Source organism: Manis javanica, chromosome 17 (assembly GCF_040802235.1).
Source record: "Manis javanica isolate MJ-LG chromosome 17, MJ_LKY, whole genome shotgun sequence".
NCBI lineage: Eukaryota > Metazoa > Chordata > Mammalia > Pholidota > Manidae > Manis > Manis javanica.
Window position 1 is genome coordinate 47,296,601 of NC_133172.1, and position 23,134 is coordinate 47,319,734.

The 23,134-nt window shown below is 36.5% G+C and overlaps 1 protein-coding gene across 2 annotated transcripts in view; it reads left to right on the forward strand.

The window, feature by feature from the left end:
- Positions 1-297: 297 nt before the first annotated feature.
- Positions 298-23,134, forward strand: part of CBFB (core-binding factor subunit beta) — a 45,795-nt gene continuing 22,958 nt past the window's right edge. For both annotated transcript variants that reach the window (XM_017649183.3, XM_017649182.3), the window contains exons 1-3: positions 298-692; positions 929-1,015; positions 5,587-5,703. In XM_017649183.3, coding sequence (XP_017504672.1) covers positions 615-692; positions 929-1,015; positions 5,587-5,703 — 282 coding nt within the window. In that variant the 5' untranslated portion in view covers positions 298-614. The remainder of the gene's footprint in view (positions 693-928; positions 1,016-5,586; positions 5,704-23,134) is intronic.

A 23,134-nucleotide genomic window follows, 5' to 3' on the forward strand; every position in this document is an offset into this window, starting at 1 on the left:
ACCCAAAAGTTCTAGACAGTCTAAAGGACCCACGTGGGCCGTTCCTAGTCTCCGAGGACAGGCACATTCCCACAAGCTGGTTCACACCGTGTGGCCGCTGGTCCAGCCAAAGGATGAGGTCCGCACTAGAGCAGGAGGAGCTCTGCCTGCACAGCCCAGGGGGCCCGCAAGCGGGCGGGCAGCGCATGCGCGATGCGGGTCGTGGAGTTGTGAATGGTGCGTTTTGTTTGCCGGAGTTTGGGGCGGGCGGGAGCGCTAGGAGGAGGGGTGGGGCCGACGGGGGCGGGGCGGGGCAGGCGGGTTGCGAGGTGGGCGGTGAGAGGAAGTGGCGGCAGCGGCGGCGGCGGCGGCCGGGGGCGGCAAGTGCTGGTCCGCGCGGGCGGCAGGCAACGGCTGAGGCGATTGCAGCGGCAGCGGCGTGGGCTGGGCTTGAGCGGGCGGCTACACCTCAGTCTCCCCGGAGCGGGAGCCCACGCGTGCGGGCTCCTGAAACAAAGGGACGCGAGAGTCAGGGCGCCGCGGGTGGGCGGTCAGTCGGTCAGCGCGGAGCCGGCCAGCCGGTTGCCCGCGGAAGCCCCTACCCCGGCCGGCTGGCGAGACCTCAGGGCGGGAAGATGCCGCGCGTCGTGCCCGACCAGAGAAGCAAGTTCGAGAACGAGGAGTTCTTCAGGAAGCTAAGCCGCGAATGTGAGGTGAGGCAGGCGGGCGGCACGGAGGCCGCGGCGTGCCCCGAGTGGGCCTGGGTAGAGAAAAGTTTGGGCGGCATCCCCGGGAATCCCGGGCCCGCGCGCCCGCGGAGGGGCAATCTCGCCCGGGCAGCCATCTGCCCACAGACTCTGCTTGTCCTTATCGGCGCGGGGTGGGACGGCGGGCGCGCGGGCGGCGTCGCGGATTTGGCTCCTGATTTTGGGCCGTCTCTGCCTTTCAGATTAAGTACACGGGCTTCAGGGACCGGCCCCACGAGGAGCGCCAGGCGCGCTTCCAGAACGCCTGCCGCGACGGCCGCTCGGAAATCGTAAGTCGGCGGGGCAGGGGCCCGGGACGCGGGGCACCGAGGCGCGCTCGGGTCACTTGTTGCGCGTGGGCCGCCGGGGCCCAGGCCGGTTCCGGACGGCGCCGCGGCGCCCGGAACTGAGCGGGCGCCGTCTCACTTCCTACTCGGGATTCAAAATGCGAAACCAGACACTGGCGGGCCTCGTCCTCGCGGGGAGAAGCTTCCCTGTGGCCCTCTGCGGGTGGGTTATGTTTCCCAGGCGCGACTCGGCAAGCAGTTTGCCGCGAGCGGAATTTACACCGGAGCCCAACTAACCGAGGAAAGGTCTTCGTATAGGCTGTGTGACTGATTATTAGGGGTCGGGGTGCTTGTAAAGGAGAAAACACCCATTCGGAAAAGGAGTTGGGCTTCATTCAAGGATCTGACTCCTGGGTGATAGTTTGTTTCTTAGACGCTAGGTTTGTTGGTAAATCGATACGTGTAGTTATCTCAGTTCCAGTGTAGCAGAGAGTAAATCTTTACACCAGTTATCTATTGCCCTACTAGAGAAAAAAAAAAAGGCCCCAAAGAACGTGCCATCTTTTCTTAGATTGTTAAGCGAATCAGAAAGAAACCATCGTTGTTTCCAAACCTAAAAAATACACCCCATTTAGTCCTGCAGTTCCTGAAGAATTGCATGGATTTGCGAAATCTTGTTATGGAGGCCTTGTTTTAGGTGGTAGACTTGGTGCTTGGCCTCTACCAAACCTTATATTGGGGGAAAAAAAAAAATCCAAGTGTGTAGTTCCCCTCATCCCCTTTTTGGTTTGTCCTTTTGGAGGCGCTAATTAGGAAGGAATGAAGAAGCTAAGGAGTGGGAAGTAAGAAACTAAAGGATTGATTATTTTAAAAAAAGAAAAGAGAAAAAGCTGAAGTACTGTACCATGGAATCAAATTGTCTGTTCCAGGCCTAGGCCCATTACATTTGCAGAGACCTGAAGCCTTTGTATTTGGGTTATTAATAGGAAGACATATTGGAACATTAAGTTCTCTCCTTTATGGAGAATCTGTTTGTATTGAGGTATAATTAACATACCATAAAATCCTTTTCATCATTGAAATCAAATTTATTTTTAAAGAACATTTTGATGCTTTAAATGAAGTCTTAGAATTGTATAATAGATAATAAGCAGATACTGGTTAAATTTATTAGACACTTTAGAATATTTGGGCATTATTGCATGTTATGAAAGAAAATCTCCAACTTTTAGCCCACTTCCAAGTTTCTTGAGTAGTTGTAATAGTAACAATTAAAATGTACAGTATAAGACAAATACTTTTTGGTTTTGGCACTGCATGGTAGAAGAATCATTCATTAGTCCAGTGATTGTATATTATCCTTTGCCTGGGGTTCCTTTTGGAAAAGGTGGGTGGTTTAGCTAACTAATGGCTTCCTGGAGATAATCGATGTTAAGTGTAAGAGATGAGATACAAACTAGTGTCACGATTTTTTAAAGCTGAGGGTTTCTTTTGAAACCTAGTGCAGCATAGCTACTAGGGTGTTTTCTGTCATATCTGATTTTACTGCATAAAATATGAGTTGGGAGTATAATTTAACCCTTGGTTATCTGAGTTGCTGTATTAGATATATTGCTGTAACATTATAGCAGTATTACAGGTTGCTTTATTAGTCATAAGTTTCTTTCCAGGGATAAATCAGATATTCTAGGCTTGCCCCTCTTTCAAATACCTGATCCTACAAATTTTAGTTAAGTTCTTAATATCTGACAAGTATTAAAAGTTAGAAGATAGATTGAATTCTATGTAAGATATACACTTAAGATAGTATACGTGTCTTAATTTGTTAAATAGCATAACTATTTTCACTTAAGATAGTATCGTATTTTAATTTGTTGAATAATGTAACTATTTGTATTTGGGAAGGAATTTCACATTTCCCTCTCTAGTTTCCCCCCTTTAATTCGGGGTTCTCCACATTTAAATAATCTTAGCTTCTAGGGGGTGGAGATCACATTAATTCTGTGGTGTATTCATTAATGCACCCCACTCAACACAGGTACTTTGCCCAAAGCCTCTTGCATCACAGGTACTTGGTTAGTTGAATTTAGAGGTTACTTAATTTAATGCCTGGTATTTATCTTTTGACATGTGAACAGGCTGTGGGTTTTACTTATTTGGTTGTGGAAAATAGGTGTGGCAAAGGCATTATTTTGCCTCTTTTGACAGCAGCTATACAGTAAAAAGGTACATAGTTTCCATTTGGAAAACTATTCTTCACCTTTCTCCCCTGCCCCTTTTTCTTATATTTTTTGAACATTTCCTTAATGTATTGATGAGGTTAATGAGGAATTTAATTTTCATTTAGATGTGAAACAATTTAAGGGCTATGATGCTCATCTTAACTATAAAACTTACCATAGCATGGATAAAAGTGATTATGGGTAAAAGCCTATACTTGGTAAAATCTGATTTATTCCTCATATAAATTCTTACTGTAATAAGAGTGTTGGAGATGTCTTCAGCACTAATGATTAATAAAAGAAAAAAATACTTATGACAGGTATGGTGACTCTCTTAGGAGAGCAGTAAAAACTATGTTTTTAATCCTGAAGACGGAAGGATAAAAGGTATATTGGATTGGTACAAGGTGTGCTATTTTAGAATTTGTGGAGCCTTTAAAATATAGTTGGGACAACCTGGAAATCTTACATGTAGACAATGATACCAATGTAGCATTTTTATGTTTTTGAGCAGAATTTTCCCAACTGTTATGTATGTGTTCATATTCCACTAAAAAAAGAGTTCTGTGGTCAAATTTGTGACATGCTATTCTAGAATGATCTGTTTTTACCATGTCTCCTGTCTCAGAGAGAGGGATCTTGAGATAATGGGCATAAAGTGATGAAGCAGGAAATCTCTTCTGAGGTTGGTTTTCAGACAGGAGATGAGGGAATAAGATCTGTAGACTGTCTTAGAGCAGAGATGATTTGGGGTGCACAGGGACAGAAGAATTTTTTAGTACATGAATACTGAAGAAACGTGGCTGGGAGATTTTGACATAGGGCATTCATTCATGGGCTGAGTCACCTCTCTGCTCTGAGAATTTCATAATCTGAGACTGAAAAAGTTAGCTGTCTTACCCAGCTCAAAATTATTTATGTTTTATTTAGCAAATACTTAGGTAGTGTTTACTTGGTATCATTCTAAGCACTTTACAAATGTTAATTTGTGAGGAAACTGAGGTGCAGAGATGAGTGAGTAGCTTCAAATCGTGCAGCCTAGGCAGTTCACCTCCTGGAGTCTGTTTTTCATTTGAACTATTGTTGATTCATTTCACTTAATCTAATCATCTTTTAAACCATGCTAATAGTGGGGAAGATTTCTTTTTAAGGTTAATACTGTAATGTTGACATTTATTCAGTCTCTACTCAAATAAAATATTTGCCTTCAGATAGATTATCCCAGATGATGAGGGAAATGCCATGAAGATGTCTGTAGAGGTTTAGCAGTTAGGTTGACAGTTGTGCCTATAGTACCAATAATAGAGATAGGAAATATAATTTTTACCTCTAAAGAACCTGAGCTGTTAGTCATCAGTGGAACTAAATGGATAGCTGAATCGGCTAATGACTTTAAACAAATTGCCCAAAATGTGAACCCCTTGCTTTCAGATGAAGACACTTGTGCTTAGAAACAAGTTATGCTTTAGAACTTTAATTAGTAAAAAAAGACAAACAAAAAATTCTTTCATTTCAACAAAGAGTTTACATTTAGATGATGAAATGTATTTTTTTTTCAAAATGCTTTTTTACTTATATATATCTAAATTTCCTTTAGGAACGGGGACAGGGTTATTATTTTTTCAATTGGGGAAAATACAGCCAAATTGCTCAGGAGTTACACAGAATGACATTTTATTGAAATGATTTTAGATTGTTCTGTCTGTTGAGCTGTGCTGTCCAAATCTTTTTAAAATATTAGATGAATACTCTTTTATTAACATCAGATCCAGTTCTCCTAAAGTCAAATTTTAGAAAGTGCGTGCATTTTTAAATTACCCTTTTGTTTTAAATGAGAAGTGCTGTTACATGCTAATGTGTATGACTTATTAGAAGAGAGACAGTACCATGCAGTTTTTACATGGGCTTTAGACCATACTGTTTCCTTGAGCAAGGGATATCAAGAAAAATTAAAATGTTTCATATATACAACTTTAAATTGTGGTATGCTTTAAAATTCAAAATGTTTAGATCTTCAATTTAAAAATACAAGTTTTTAAATTCAGAGATGGTGGCTTCTGGTTAGACATTAGCAATGTGTGATCCTAACGTCAGCAAAAAATGACCTGAAAGAAAGTATTGATTCTGTGTCTGATTTTATATTTAAGCAGCCAATGGCAAATGTCCTCAAAATGGAATCAGATGTTTGTAACTTAATACTTAAGAAAAATGATGAGTGCATGTTTTTTACTTTTAAGTATTCTCTTGGTGCTGCCTGGCCTAAGACAGAAACTGATGTAAAAATAAATGACTGCCTGCATAATTTATGTAATGTCCTGCTCCTGATCCTGTTTGTATTGATTTTTCTAAAAGGCTTTTGTGGCCACAGGAACCAATCTGTCTCTCCAGTTTTTTCCGGCCAGTTGGCAGGGAGAACAGCGACAAACACCTAGCCGGGAATATGTCGACTTAGAAAGAGAAGCAGGCAAGGTAGGAAACATTTCTTTGCAATCTGAAATACTGTGTTGTTTTATTAGAGATTGTCTGATAATTTACAGTTGAATAACAAAATTACAGGTCTGATTATACAGTCATATGTCAGAATTTTTTTTCAGATTATAAGGATGTAATACAGTTGTTAAAAATCACTATCCCAATTTTTTTATTTCATTCCATTGCTTATTTCGTGTATATAACAGTCACCATAGAAAGTTCTAGCCCTTAGAATATAGCAGTATGCTTTCTTACATATAATATTCAAAACTTATTCCTTTAAAAGTGTTGACAAGAAATGTTTTGTTTTACTAACACATGTGTTTCAGTGCTGTAAAAAAAATGAAATTGAGAGAAATATGAAAAGAGGCTCTATTAAAATTGAATAATATTTAGAAATAGCTCATAGGTAACTACTTCTGTTACTATAGCAACTTGAATTTTGATAAGAGCAATTTGAAAACTTTAACTTGGAAATAATTGTTTTGTTTTGAGGAAGCTTCTGGGAAAACAAACAGATGCCTTAAAATTTTTATGTTGGAAGTATAGGTTGAAGATGTGAAAAATGTAGGTGGAAATATTTAAGCCAAGAGCCCTATTAAAAATCTAAGTTAAATGTGTTACATGATTGAGGTGAAATTTTAGTGAATAATATTCTGGATTGGTTCATCTTTTAATGTAGAAGTTGACTTTTCTTGAAAAATAAAATATTTAAAGAAGCATTTTGACCTCATTTTATACTTAGTAGTTCTCCTGTTTCCTTTGCAGTTAGTTTCCATACCCATTTTTATCAGCTTGCTAAATTACTTCTTAAGTGTCATTATGAATAGCATAGCCTATCACTTTTTGCAAAACATACGAAACATCTAAATAGTCCTTTGAGGAACTTAGAAAGATTTTTGTATTAGCCTGAGGATTTCTGGTGTTGTATATATATATACATATATATACACTGAAGAGTTTTTTTTCTTAATCGTTGTATGAAGTAAGATGTGATCTTTTGTGGCTGACAAACCAACTAATCTTTGGGAACAGAGAGGGAAAATAGATTACAGAATTTTAAAAATGAATAATAATAAATAAGTTGCTTTCCTATTTAATTAGCTTGTTTGCTTGGAAGATTAAATGTTCCAAATTTTACTATTTTGTAATTCATGGATTTAAGGGAGAAGTTGAGAAGTCATTGTAACATTATTGGTTTTTTGAATGGTGCATGTATGTGTCTAAATGAAGAAGTTATATTTTTTTCCTTGTTCAGAACACTTCCTTAATGTTTGTTTAACATGGTACCTCAGGTATTACAGACAAAACCAAAAATTCCTTTCCTCTCAACCTTAGTGCTAAACTCAATTTTAAGACTTCAAAATTGACATCTCAATGTTACTGAAGTCTTCCAATATTTAATAACTAGTAAGTAGGTGTTAACTATACTAGAAAGTATGTTTGCTTGAATTAATTTAATTATGTGTCTGTTTACTAGATTGAAGACCACATTATTTTTGGACTTAAGCCATTAAGACGTTTTCAGTTATGTGACCAACTATAACAAAAATGTTAGCTTATTCTAATATTTAGAGGATATGTTTTCAAATATATCACTGAAAGTGATAGAACTGATGCAAACTGTCAAGAAACTTACATTTTATTAATATTTGTTTCAGACTTTTTTCCGTAAAGGGCCAATATTAGGTGTTTTCTATTTTGTAGGCATATGGTCTCTGTTACAACTATTCAACCTTGCTGTTAGAATGTGAAAAGAGCCATAGACAAAATGTAAATAAATGAGTGTGACTGTGTTCCAAGAATGGTAACATTGACAGAAATCAGTATCTTTCCCTCAGATTTAAATCTGTAAATGTTTATGTATAGGCCATGTATTTCTCAAATACAATTTTACTACACCAGTAGGATCTAGAAAAGCATTTTAAGGTTTAAAAAAAACAAAAACCCTGCTAGTATATTGTTCCATGCTACTGGTATGAAGTATGCCACTGAATTTAGAGAAAAGGTACTATGGGGTCTTTTATTTCTCTTCTTTCTTTTTTATGGTCCTTTCTGATAACCATCAGCTTTTATTTCTGTCCCCATAGGACTAGGAGTAAAAACAAAGGAAAACTGAAGGAATCTCCCCAAATTTAACTATATTATAATCTCCCTCTGCTCCTTATATTGGATCAAAATTCAGGGTTTTCTTCCATATATTCTCAACCTAGTTACCTCCTGAAACAGCTTAGTTCTCTTCCCATTCACACCCAGCTCTGAGAAAACTAGTGGTTAAGGCTTTGAAATTAAGTATAATTGAATTAAGTCCTGGCTTCATTTACTGCTATGTAATTTTAAGCAAGTTATTTAACTTCTGTGGTCCTCAATTGTAAAGTGAGGTTAAGATATCCCAGGGTTGCCCTAGTGATTAAATGAAATAGTGTATGTAAAATGCTTAGCCCCATACCTGATACATTATCCAAAAATTCATTTCATACAAAATGTGTTTGTTCAGTACTGTTATATGTATGGCGTATTGTCCTAGGCACTTGAGATAAATCAGTAAACAAAACAAAGATCCCACCCTTGAGGTTGTTTTATGGAAGGAGTGGAGGAGTAGACAATATACATAATAAAATTATGTCATATTACAAAGTGGCAAGTGCTCTGGAAAAAAAAAAGTCGAGCAGAAAAAGCATGATTAATGAGTGGGAATGTTGCAATTTTGAATAGGATAGTCTGGGTGAAAAAGGTCACATTAGAGCAGAGACCTGAAGGAAATTAGGGGATGATGAGCCCTGCAGGTACGGGAGAAAGATGTTGCAGAAAGGGTAGACAATGATGGTAAAGGTCCTAGAGTGGAAGCATGCACTGTGTGTTTGATAAAACAGCAAGCAGGCTAGTGTGGCTAGAGTAGACTGAGCAAGGAAGAGAGTAATAGGAGGTGAGATTGGGGCAGAATTAACAAGGAGCCCAGTTTATGTGACCATGGAAGGTGGTTGTAATGACATGGACTTTTATTTTGAGTGAAATGGGTAGTAGTTTCAGGTTTTCAAGCAGATCGTCTGCCTTAGCTTTTGAAAGGATCACTCTAGCTTTTGGGTTAATAATAGGTTGTAGAGGGCTAGAGTGAAGCAGACCAGTTTGGCTATTGCTGTAGTCTTGGTGAGAGACTAGGTTAGTAGCAGTGAAGGTGGTAAGAAGTGATCATTGTCTGAGTGTATTTTGAGATACAGCCAACAGGATTTGCTTATGGATTGGATGTGGGGTATGAGTCAAGAATGACTCCAGCTTTTCTGGCTAGAGCAGCTGAGAGTATGGGCTTGCTGTCATTTGAGATGGGAAAGGCTGTGGGTGGAACAATTTTGAGGAGCAGTTTAGGACATGTGAGTTATGGTGGTAGCTTGTTACTGCAGCTTCTGTTTTCTAACCACACACCCTTAACTTCTCAAGTTAGAGCACTGCTTTTTCGTAAGTGACCCTTTGTCTTCTTTTCTCAAGAATTCAGTGGCCTTTTGAAAATAATCAACTTTATTGAAATACAGTTTACATACAATAAAATGCATCCATTTTAAGTGTATAATTTGAGTTTTAATAAATGTATACAGCCTTGTAAATACCACCCATAATCAAGATAGTGTTTCAGTCACCCCCAAAAGTTCCTTCGTGCCCTTTTACAGGAATCTGGGAGTGGCTTGGCTGGATGGTTCTGGCTCAGGGCTGGGGCTGTGCAGTCTCTGAAGACTTGACTGGAGCTGAAGGATCCATTTCCAAACTCACTCACGTGACTATTGGTAGGTGGCTTCAGTTCCTAGTCATGTGTGCTGCTCCACAGACAGAAAAAGAATGAAGTCACCCTGCTTTTTATGACCTATTCTTCAATCACTTGTGTTTCATTCTGTTCATTAGAGAAGAGTCACTAAGTCTAGTCCAAACGCAACAGGGATGGGGAGGATATATTCATACACACAAGTGTGAATACCAGGAAGCTGGGATCACTGAGGCCATCTTGGAAGTTGGCTACCACAATATTCACTTAAATTTAGTGAATTCAGAAAAAACTAGAATGCTAATAGGAAACAGAAGCTCCATATTCTCTTTGATTTGAAATATGGCTGTATGATCTAAGAAAATGGACCCAGCAAAATCAGTCCTTTTTGTTCATTCGTTCTGCCTTTGTGTTTGTAGGAATATTTTCAAGCCAAGGGTACTTATTTAGTAAGGCTGGTCTTAAAGAATAACTGACTATAAATAGATACTTTATGTAAGATCAAGTCAGAGCACACAAAGACAGATCTTTCCTGTCTTTCAAATACATTTGAAGCTTTTGCACCCAGCTGTCTGGTGAGCTGTGTAAAGGTCTTTCTCACAAGAAGTTTAAAATAGTATGGTGTAGTGGAAAAAATTAAGAGACAGTCATAACTATTTTCCTTACCTGTAAATGGGAATCAGAATGTCTGCCCTATTCATAGACCTCTTGTGAGAATAAAATGAGATACCAGAATATGTGAAAATGCCTTTTAAATTGTAGAACCCTATCCAAAGTTAGGCTATTTGATAGTTTTGTAGAGTGAGATTATAAATAACTTATTCATGGAGTTTTAATGCTATTTAGTGTGCCTTAGTAGCTATACAATGTTGGAACATCACATTGTTCCATCCTGGTGTGTTATAAGCCCTGATAGCCAAAATGTTCTTACTTTTCCTTAATTTAACTGCTTTCCTCTCATTTACCTGTCGGAAGAGAAGGGAAGCAACCTATCAGAATTTAATAATTCTTAGATTTTCATAGACCAGGGAACTCCAATTCCTTTGATCTTCCCTCTTAAGAACCCATTTCTAATTACTTTTTATTTCAAACAAATGCAAATTATTATGGTTGGCTGTAGTTATCAAATATTGAGTGGTCAGATTAATGTTTTTTTCATACATTCTGTTTCATAAAGCTTCATTGGGATTTTTAATTAATGTATATGCTTTCTACATGACCCTTGTTTTTCAGTATAAAGATAAAAGGTATAAAAATATTTTATAAACAAAAATGAACTTTACTGTGCTACTGTTTACCATTTTTTCAGTGGAAACTGAATGTACTATTGAGTTTTACTGTATTAGCCCCAGGAAGATATCAAATGTTAAACTTTAAGTTTACAATTGTTGCATTCCTCTTTATAACTTACTATTTTGACTGATAGTCAAATAACATTAATAGCAAACATTGAGAAGTAGCTATAAAGTATATACAATTAGAGTAGATAGTTTAAAATTTTTTTAATGTTAAGTTTCTATTTTTTTCCTTTCAGAACTATTATACGTAAAACTCTTATCATTCATTTTCATAAGCATGATATAGCAAAGCAATATCTAACAGCATTTGATTTAATGAATGAGGACAGACTCTTATTTTAAATAGCTTCCCCAATAATCTGTGAGACTCTGAAGCATTTTGCTTACTTGCCTGCAGGATCTTTGTCCCAAAATAAATATTGTGTCTGTTTGTATACCATCCACAACTTGGCAGGGTTTAGAGGACTCCTTGATGTTAGCTTTGAGAATTCCCTGTTCAGGCTCAACAAGTTCCTTCTCCTCCTTGGACAGCCCAGTCACTCCAAATAAAAGATATCTGTGGTAAACTTTGGAATGTGATTTTCCTGAGAGAAATTGAGGCAGCTTTACAACTAGGTTGTCAGAGCTTAAGTATTTCGGTTCAACTAAAATATGAAGTATATCTTCCAGCACCTAGTTATCAGCAGTTCAGTGTGCTGAAATAAACTGTTTTTTTAAAAATACATTTTAAGTATACTTCAGTAAGAACTGGAAGCCCTATACTTATATTTTTAAAAAATGATTTTATTTCAATGATTTTTTAAATTCTAGAGAAAGAGTTGACTGACTTCATGCATAAATAGGAATGTTTAAAAACTAAGATGGTATTGTACCTTTCAGTTAGTTATATTAATTTGCAAATATGGTAAATGGACCTCTCAGGTATTTGAACATTGTCTATTCTCTTTTTCCCATCTCTTGAATTGCATTATTTGCTGGATTTACCTTTCAGTGTGAAAGTAAAATTTCAGTCTTGGCCTTATCTGAATTATATATTCCAAGTTAGAGAAGACAGAAATAGTATGTCTGAGAGGAGCATTTTTAATTCTTCCCTTCCTTCTACTTTCTACCCCCCCAAAATTTTTAATGATCAATTCAAACCCTGCAAGCATAAAGACTGTTGAAATATTATCATCTGAAGAAAATAATTTTGAGTAGGCCTGCTTTATCCTAGTTTTACTGCTGTCTGTTTTCTCTTGAAATTGATTTTTTTTTCATTTGGCATTATTGAGGTATAATTTACATCCAACAGAATTCACCTATTTTAGGTATATAATTCAGTGACAGATTTGTATGTACAGTCAGTGGTGTAACCACCACCACAATCAAAATAGATACTTCCATAATTTCAAGAAGTTCCGCCATGTCCCTTTGCAGTTATCCTACCCCCTGTTCCAGGCAACCAATGATCTACTTTCTGTTAACTGTAGTTTTGTCTTCTAGAATTTCATATAAATAGAATTATACAGTATGTGTCTTTGTATCTAGCTATCACCTAGCAACATGCTTTTGAAATTCGTCTATGTTGTATGTATAATAGCCCATTTCCTTTTATTACCAAGTAGTATTCTCTTGTGTGAGTATGCCACATTTTGTTTATCCATTTACCAGTTGATGGCCATTTGGGTTACTTCCCCATTTTTGCCAATTATGAATAATGCTGATTTGAACATTTACATTCAAGTCTTTTATGTGGGCATATGTTTTCATTTTTCTTAGGTAGATATGTAGGACTCAGATTGCTGGGTTATTTCATGAGTATAACTTTTCAAGAAATTGCCAGACTCTTCTCCAAAGTGGCTGTACAATTTTGCATTCTCACTAGCTGTATAGGAGAGTTGCAGTCACTTCACACCTTTACTAACACTTTGTATGTCAGGTTTTAAAATTTGACTTTAATGATGTGTAGTGGTATCTCATTTTGATTTTAATTTGCATCTTCCTAATGACTACACATGTTAAGCATGTTTTATGTACTCTGTTGTCATTTGCATATCTTTGGTGAAGTATCGGTCCAAATTTTGCCCATTTTGTAGTGGGTTATTACTGAGATGTAAGCAGTTTTTTATGTATTCTAAAGTTCTTCATCGGATATTTTTGCAGTTGAAGTTTATTGAGTCAGATTTTAAGTAGAGGTAGCCTTGACTACATATAAAACATTGATTAGGAAATATAAATACAAATTTTGTCAACACTGCTATAATGTAGATGTAATTCTGGACCCCTGTTGTGTTTCTCTTAAGGCTGCTTAGCTCATAATGTTGTTGATAATCTTGAAATTATTGATAAATCCTTCAAGAGCTTGATGTAGTGTTTTTTGATTGTTTTCTTTGTCTTTTTTAATTTGGTAAAATATGTGTAAAATAAAAATTATTTTAGCAATTTTAACTGTACATTTCAGTATTGTAAAGTATATTCACACTGTTGTGTAACCATCACCATCATCCATCTCCAGAACTTTTGTCATCTCAGACTAAAACTACCCACCCATTAAACCTTCTCTCCATTCCGTCCTACCCCCAGCTTCTGGCAACCACCATTCTGCTCTCTATGACTTTAATTACTCTAGGTACTTCTATAAGTGGAATCATAGCAGTTCTCCTGTGACTAGTTTATTTAACAAAAAAAGATATCTCAATTTTTGTATTGATTACATGTTGAAATAATTTTAGATATATTTTGTTAAGTTACAATTAATTCCACCTGTTTCTTTTTAGTTTTTTAAACATAGCAGCCAGAAAATTTTACATATGTGACTTGCCTTTGTGATTCCCATTATAATTTCTGTTGGATAATAATGCCTTAGAAAACTCTACAGTCCCTCTCCACAAAGAAAACAAAACAAAACACTATTCTGATTAATATACTTACTCCCTTACTTTCCTTCATCACTTTATTCCTATGCATGTATTCAGACAATGCATTGTTTAGTTTTGAAAAACTGAATAGCAAAGACAAACTCATGACAACGTAAAGAAAGGAATGTAATGTGATTTGAACATGAAAGCTCCAAAAAGATAAGCTGAACACAATCTCAAAGTCAAGTCTGGATTCACCTTCCCTGCAAACTTTAAGAGACTCCTCCTGGGAAAGTTTGTGAGCAGGGTCAAGAGTGGGTTGTGGAAAACCGAAGTCTCACACTAGAGTTGGAGCATCTGGCACAATGTGAGCTCGTGTTCATTGTATGCTGGCAGTTTGGAGGAAGTAATGGTCAGAGGAAGTGGGCTGCTCTGTATTTTATGGAAAATAGGCTCACCATGACGTACCTCCTTTTCAAAGGAGTTTCTGCATAACTCCTTTCATCTTACAAAACTGAAACTCTACCCATTAAACAGTAACTCACCCCAGCTCCCTGGTAGCCATCATTCTACTTTCTATGCTTTTGCTCCATGTAAGTGGAAAATTACAGTATCTTTTGTCTTCTTATGACCTGTTTTACTTGTATAAAGTCCTGAAAATTCGTCCATATTGTAGCATATTGCAGAATTTCCTTCCATGACAAGCTGGGTATTCTATTGCATGTACATACCACATTTTGCTTATCTATTCATCCATCAATGGACATTTGGGTTGTTTCCAACATTTTCAGTTATTCTGAATAACACTGTTATGAACATGATTTTACAAATGTCTTTGAGACCCTGCTTTCAGTTCTTTGGGTAGATAACTAGAAGTAGAATTGCTGGATCACATGGTAATTGTTTTTGATTTTTTGAGAAACTATCGTAACTGTTTTTCCACAGTGGCTGTACTCTTGCATGCCTACCAGCAGTGCATAGGGGTTCCAATATCTCATCCTTGCCTACACTTGTTTTCTGTTACTTTGATAGCCATCCTAATGGATGTGAGGTGATATCTCACTGTAGTTTTGATTTGCATTTCTCTCATGATTAGTGATGTTGAGCATCTTTTCATGTGCTTATTGGCTGTTTATATATCTTTGGAGAAATGTCTATTCAAGTCCTTTGCCCATTTTTTAATTAATTCTTGCTGAGTTTCAGGAGTTCTCTGTATTAATTTTGGATATTAATCCCTTAATAGACATGATTTGCAGATATTTTCTGCCATTCTTTGGGTTGCCTTTTTACTCTTGATAATGTCTTTTGATACGTGGAACTTTTAAATTTTCATGAAGTCCAATTTGTCTATTTTTTTTTTGTTCCCTGTGCCCTTGGTGTCATCCCCAAATGATGTCATTGTCAGATCCAATGTCATGAATCTCTTAGTTTGTTTCTAAGAGTTTTATAGTTTTTGGTCTTACGTTTAAGTCTTTCATCTATTTTGAGTTAATTTTGTATATGGTATTAGGTAAGGATCCAACTTCATACCCATTTTCCCAGCACCATTTGTTGGAAAGACTATTCCGCATTGAATGGCCTTGGCACCCTGTCAAAAATTATTTGACCATATATGTGAGGGTTTATTTCTGGCTTTCTATTCTGTTCCATCAGTCTGTATGTTTGTCTTTATGCCAGTACTTCACTGTTTTGATTACTGAAGCTTTGTGGTAAGTTTTGAAATCAGGAAGTAAATGTGAGTCAAGTTTTATTCTTTTTCATGATTTTTTTTGGATATTCAGGGTCCCTTGAGATTCTATCAATTTTAGGATGGGTTTTTCTATTTGGTGACATTTATTTGTTGGATTTGTATGTATATACACATACACAAAATCCATTAAGTTCTAGGCATATTCCGTATTAATCCATGTTATGATTATTCTTTTGAGCTGTAAGTAGATTGGTGAGTTACATTCAGTCACAGTAGAAGAAGCTATTTTTTTACACTTACATGCAACCCATTATGATTCAGAGGCAAGTGAGATTGAATGACTGTGGTGATTATCCAACAGGCAAGCAGCTGACTGTGCATTTATGAACAGGGAGGAGCATGTGGCTACAGGAGGGTGAGTAAGAACCAAGTGCCTTCTAAAGGAATCTGTTAAATAAACTTCAGAGATTATTATAACAAAAAGGCAGGATACATACTTCCTTAGTGGACTGTGTTGTTTTCTTATGGCCGTCCTAATATTACTGCTTATCTGCTTATTCATTAGTGGTAACAACTGTTCGTTGTCTCAAAAAATGGCTTCTTTCCCTTGAAACGAAATCACTGTAAAACTTTGGGGGAAATGTGTGTGTAAGCAATCAGTGTTTCTTTGGTGCTCTGTATGTTTCATAAGTTTTATGAACACTGACCTAACATTTTCACTGTCAGCTAAGAAAGAGATATTACTTAGCCCTGATTTTATATGTGAGGAATCTGAACCTTATTAGCAAATTTAAATCACTTGTTTCAGACACAGTGCTAGAGCTAGAATTTAAAGCTAGGTTTTAACTGGTTCCAAAGCACATTTTGTTTTCATTCTTATGCTGCCTTGGGATTAAGCATAGTAATAATATTGCTTTTCTTTTAAAAATAATTAACACTAATTTTCATTACTTGTGGTAGAAATATCTGTAAAGTGGCTGCAGGCACTGTTAGTGAATACTGAACAGTTGCTTCCAGGGAAAATACAGAGTTAGGTTCCTGAAAACCTCTGACTACAACATCTTCCTCATCCAGTCAATATATAATCTTGTTTTATATGTGTTTCTGTTTAAAGACACCTTATCTGATATATAGAGTTGAGTCATTAACATTGAACAACAGTAAGATGTTGGGCATCCAGGTTATTCATAATCTTTTGCCATTATTTAAAAACTCTTCTGAGTGAACATCCTTGTAATTAAATATTTTGTGTACATATTTGATTAAGTTTTAGGATATATTCATTGGCATAACATTGCTGGGTCAAAGGAAAAACACACTTATTGCCAAAAAATACCTTCCCATAATTTACATTCCCCCTGAGAATGTAGTCGGACCTAGTTTTCTCTCCTTATAGACATTAAAATTTTTTTATTTAAAAATAGTTATAATTATGTTGTTTGAATTTAATATGTTTGATTATTAGTGAACATATTTTCATAATTTTGGCCATTTTATTTGTTTTAAACTCATGCTTTTCAGATGGTTAGCCAGTTTTCCCTTCTCCATGGGTTAACTACAATACCCTTTTACCATTGATTTGAAATGTTGCCTTCTTCATTAAATTACCTACATACTTCGTTTTGTTTTTGGATTTTTTTTGTTTATTCCATTAGTTTGTTTCTGACTGCTACAGCACTATTACATTGCATTGTCCTGATTACACTGTTACATATTTTAATATCTGGAAGGGCAGAAAAATACTTTGTAATATTTTCTTGGATAGCCTGATTCTTTTATATAAACTGTAGGCTTATTTCTCAAATTCCAGAAAAAATTTCTCTTGAGATTTCATTGGAATTTTGTTAAAATAAGGATTACTTTAGGGTAAATGGGCATTTGTAGTCTTAACCATTAGAGAACATGACATGTCACAAGTTATTCAGATCTTTTTCTGTTAAAAAATTAGGTATTTTCTTATAGAACCTACATGTTTCTTATTAACTTTATTCTTAGTATTTGATACTTTTATTGCTATTTTAAAAGAAGGTTTTTTTTTCACATTATTTTCTAGTCACTGTGGTAATACAGGAAAGCTGTTGGTTTTATATATTGTTTTATAATCAGCCACTTTATTGAACTCATTAATGACTTGATTTTCAGGTAGATAATCTTCAGATAATAAAACTTGATCATATTTATATGTAACTTTGTTAAAACTGTTGTGTTTAAAATGAGGTTGTAAAGCTGCTGGAACCATCTTTTTACAGTTTTACTATCAGTGGTACATTCCATTAACCTTAAGAGTTAAGTGAATCCTTCTTAAATGTAAAGAGTTAATTCAGTTTTAATTCTTAAGTTCTTTTAATGTATTCAGCTCTTCATTAAAAACTTCTAAGTTGTCTGGTGTTGGAATCTTTTTTTTGGGTGGTGGGATATAAATCTTTAATCCACTGTATATTCCCACTGCCCTATGATAATACCCTGTACAAAATGACAGATAATAAACATTTGTTGAACGAGTGGATATTTTCAAATTGAAATTATAGGGAAGCTACAAGAAAAAACATCTCTAAATTCCTCCTGTATTTCTGCTCTTCTGTTAATCATTCAAATATTTACTGCGGGCCTAAGGGATACTGATCACTCCCTCTTACTGTTTTTCCTAATACTTCAATTTTTAGACTAGATTCACAGGTGTTTGGTGTTCAAGCTGTAACAGTTTACTACAGAGAAGTGAAATATTCTTTCCAGTTGTAATGGGTTTTTTGAGGATGAAGAATCTACTTTTGTCAATAGCTTTGACACTTGGTTTCTGTGTATATTGATTTCATGGCTCACTACAGGTGTTATTGATTTCATGGCTCACTACTGGTGTACATAGGAGTCTTGTTTACAAATCTACAGTATTCTGTTTTAATTATCTTGAAATTACCTTCTTTAAACCACTCAAAAAAAGAGAACTCTTTCTGTTATTCCTTTGAGCCGTCAAGTTCTATTCTCAGCTCAGCTACCAAGAGCAAGAAACACTGAATTTCTATAAATATATAGTATCACAGAAGTAAGGGCAATTAAGGATGCCACTGCTTATTCCAAATTTAGATACTCTCAGAGTAAGTAGACTCCAGACTCTCAGAGACAGAACTGTTTTGTAAAGGTTGTTAAATGAGGAGTTGTCTAAGTTGTCTCATGCCTTCCTTTGACACAACACATGGGGCAACTAATTTTTAGCTACTTAAACTTGGTCCATTTACTGAACGAAGGGTATTTATCATCTTTCAAGCCCTGTGTTACAAAGACCTTGGTGTCCATGAGGGGCAAGGAAGAATGGAATTTTTACTATCATAACAATTATTTTTGCCTTGCACACGCTTTTGAGAATCTGGTGAAAGCAGTAGTCTTCCTTAGAAAAATGTACATGGGTGCAAACATACATCTTTACATAAAATTTCGGGAAGTTTCTGGTGTTCTTGAAACTTACATAAACCCAAACTACTGTAGATTCTCCGAACTCCTGCCTTAAATATAAACATTGCTAAAAGTTATGAGTGACCAAAGATCCCCTAACATAATACTTAGATATCTAGTGCATCTAACAAGGGGAAATTTTTACTTGGGGACTTACAATTTAATGTTTAGCCACTAGGCTCCTTACAAGTTTTTTCCTCTTTCCACACTTGGTATTCATAGGCTGCTTTGCTGTGTACTTTTCTTCTATCCAGCATCTAAATGTTGGGTTTCCTCAGGGTTCTACCTGGACTCCCCTCTTTTCTCCCTCTACTTACTGCTTGGAGAATCTTTTCCTTTCCCCTGGATTTCAGTACCACTATATTGTTGATGGCTGCCATTATAACATCAGCCCATATCTCTTCTCAGAGTGCTAGAATCCGATGTACAATTACGTATTCAAAAATCTGTTTATGTATCTTATAGCTGTCACCTATGTAAAGTTAAAAATTATTGCAAATATATTTTATAATAGCTTTTTTAAAAGTAAAATCCACATACCATAAAATTCACCCTTTTATCAGAGTGTGCAATTCAGGGGTGTTTAGTATATTTAAGAACTGTGCAATAACCACCACTCTCTAATTCCAAAACATTTTAATCACCCCCAAAAGAAATCCTGTACCTATTAGCAGTCATTCCTTAGTCCCTCTCCCCTCAGCCCCTGGCAACCACTGATCTCCATTCTTTTTCTCTGTATTTGCCTATCCTGGATATTTCATGTAAATGGAGTCATATAAATATGGCCTCTTTTCAGGTTTCTTTCACTTAGTGTAATGTTTCAAGATTCATCCATGTTTAGCATCTGTCAATACTTTATCCCTTTATATGGCCAAATAATATTCCATTCGATGGATAGTGCTACAGTTAATGGCATGTGTTTTTTGCTGAGGCTCTGCTATTAGCTAGAGAATGAAAATACAGTGATATATAATTTGGTTTTAATAAACATCACAAATACTGATGTGTAGAACTTGAGTTGATTAAAACTTAAGTAATACTAACTTTTACCTTATTTCCAAAAGAAGACAAAATGTGAGGCTTCAGTCGCTTTATGAAGTCTCAAACACATTCTCTAATATCTTTCTTTTGGAAAGATAGGCCTTTTTTTTTTTGCATTCAACCAAAGCAGCATTTTTATTAGTATTAAAGTATCATTGATAAACAATCTTATGATGGTTTCACATACACAAAACAGCAGTTCAACATTCACCCATATTATCAAGCCCTCACCTCCTCCATTGCAGTCACTGTCTATCTACATGGTAAGATGTTATAGATTCATTAATTGTATTCTCCATGCTGTACTACCGTCCCAGTTACCCATCTATGTTGTGATTGGGAAGTATAGTGCCTCTTAAATCCCTTCTCCCTCCCTAGCCACCCTCCCTAACCCTTCCCCTTTTGTAACCACAGTCCCTTCTTGGTGTTTATGAGTCTACTGCTTTTTTTGTTCCTTCTGTTTTGCTTTGTTTTTATACTCCACAAATGAGTGAAATCATTTGGTATTTGTCTTTCTCTGCCTGATATTTCACTAAGCATAATGCCCTCTAGATCCATCCATGTTGTTGCAAATGGCAGGATTTCTTTTCTTTTTGCAGCTGAATAATATTCCATTGTGTATATGTACAACATCTTTAAGATAAGGCTATTTTCTTGTTTGATTACATGAATCTGTGTACCCATCTTGAAGCTTTTATAGAATCCATTTTGTATAACATATTTAATGTGATTACATGAATCTGTTTACCCATCTTAAAGCTTTTATAGAATCCATTTTGTATAACATATTTAATTGTGCTTGTCATGAGAGAACTTTCATAAAGAAATAATAAATGAGCTTTTAAAAATTTTAGTAAATTCACAAGGAAAATATATATATATTTTTGGTATCATTAATCTACAATTACATGAGGAACATTATGTTTACTAGACTCCCCCCATAACCAAGGCCCCCCCCCACAAACTCCATTACAGTCACTGTCCATCAGCGCAATAAGATGCTGTAGAATCACTACTTGTCTTCTCTGTGTTGCACAGCCCTCCCCATGCCCCCCCAACATTATACATGCTAATTGCAATGCCCCCTTTCTTCACCCCCACCCCCTTATACCTACCTCCCTTTCCACCCATTCTCCCCAGTCCCTTTCCTTTTGTTAACTGTTAGTCCATTCTTGGGTTCTGTGAGTCTGCTGCTGTTTTGTTCCTTCAGTTTTTTCTTTGTTCTTATACTCCACATATGAGTGAAATCATTTGGTACTTGTCTTTCTCCACCTGGCTTATTTCACTGAGCATAATACCCTCTAGTTCCATCCATGTTGTTGCAAATGGTAGGATTTGTTTTCTTCTTATGGCTGAAGAACATTCCATTGTGTCTATGTACCACGTCTTTATCCATTCATCTACTGATGGACACTTAGGTTGCTTCCATTTCTTGGCTATTGTAAACAGTGCTGCGATAAACATAGGGGTGCATGTCTTTTTCAAACTGGGCTGCTGCATTCTTAGGGTAAATTCTTAGAAGTGGAATTCCTGGGTCAAATGGTATTTCTATTTTGAGCTTTTTGAGGAACCTCCATACTGCTTTCCACAATGGTTGAACTAGTTTACATTCCCACCAGCAGTGTAGGGGAGGGTTCCCCTTTCTCCACATCCTCACCAACATTTGCTGTTGGTTGTCTTTTGGATGGTGGCTATCCTTACTGGTGTGACATGATATCTCATTGTGATTTTAATTTGCAGTTCTCTGATGACTAGTGATGTGGAGCATCTTTTCATGTGCCTGTTGGCCATCTGAATTTCTTCTTTGGAGAACTGTCTGTTCAGCTCCTCTGCCCATTTTTTAATTGGATTATTTGCTTTTTGTTTGCTGATGTGCAAGAGCTCTTTATATATTTTGGATGTCAACCCTTTATCAGATCTGTTCATTTATGAATATATTCTCCCATACTGTGGGATGCCTTTTTGTTCTTTTGGTGGTGTCCTTTGCTGTACAGAAGCTTTTCAGCTTGATATAGTCCCACTTGTTCATTTTTGCTTTTGTTTCCCTTGCCTGGAGAGATTTGTTCATGAAGAAGTCGCTCATGTTTATGTCCAAGAGATTTTTGCCTATGTTTTTTTCTAAGAGTTTTATGTTTTCATGACTTACATTCAGATCTTTGATCCATTTCAAATTTACTTTTGTGTATGGGGTTAACAGTGATCCAGTTTCATTCTCTTACATGTAGCTGTCCAGTCTTGCCAACACCAGCTGTTGAAGAGGCTGTCATTTCCCCATTGTATGTCCATGGCTCCTTTATCACATATTAATTGACCATGTATGTTTGGGTTTATATCTGGACTCTCTGTTCTGTTCCACAGGTCTGTGGCTCTGTTTTTGTGCCAGTACCAAATTGTCTTGATTACTGTGGCTTTGTATTAGAGCTTGAAGTTGGGAAGCAAGATGCCTGCTTTATTCTTCCTTCTCAGGATTGCTTTGGCTATTCGGGGTCTTTTGTGGTTCCATATGAATTTTAAAACTATTTGTTCCAGTTTGTTGAAGAATGTTGTTGGTATTTTGATAAGGAAAATATTTTTGACTGTGGAAGTTAGTATCAATTTTAATAATAAGCAGCATTACTTATCAGAAGTTAATGAGTACGCTAGATTATGTAGTCTTTGATTCTAAGATACAAATCATTGATGAAGAATATAGAATCTGATCATGAAGTTGGCCTTTCTCTGCTGTTAGATGAGAAGAATTCTCTTCATGATTAATATGATAATTTAAAATAATAAGGTATGCTGATAGGTGAAATGTTATACTCCTCACTGTGTGGCACCCCCTCCTAGATAGAAAGAGGAGGTGGGAATCTTGATTGGAAAATTTGGTAAGCCAAGTTACTACACTGTTAACAGACAGTGTAGAGGGGTACTGTTTTTAGGTTTTGTGAGGTGTCAAATAGGAGGTCATCATGGTCACCTGTTTGACTAGGTGCACATCAGTGGAGTTTTAAATTCACAGTGTGGAAGGGAATGAACACTTATCAGAACAGAAGGAAATGTGTGGTTAAACGGTTTCAGCTATAACTGTAGACTATTTCCCTTGGTCCAAATGGGAGGAGAATTGGAACCTTATGTTTTTGGCTTTTTTTTTTTTTTTGTAAGTAGAAATTGGTTCAGCATTGGTTAGTGGAGCCCTTAGCAAGAAAAATGATTGTATTTAGTAGCAGAGAGGAATGACAAAAATATGTACTAAACAGGCATAAATCCTGTAGTTTTTATTTATAGGTGTCTCAGCAATTTTTCCAGCATATTTGTAATTTTTGACAGCCAATTCTAGTAAAACCTCTCTAAACACAAGAATGCCCCAGGATTCTTTGATGAA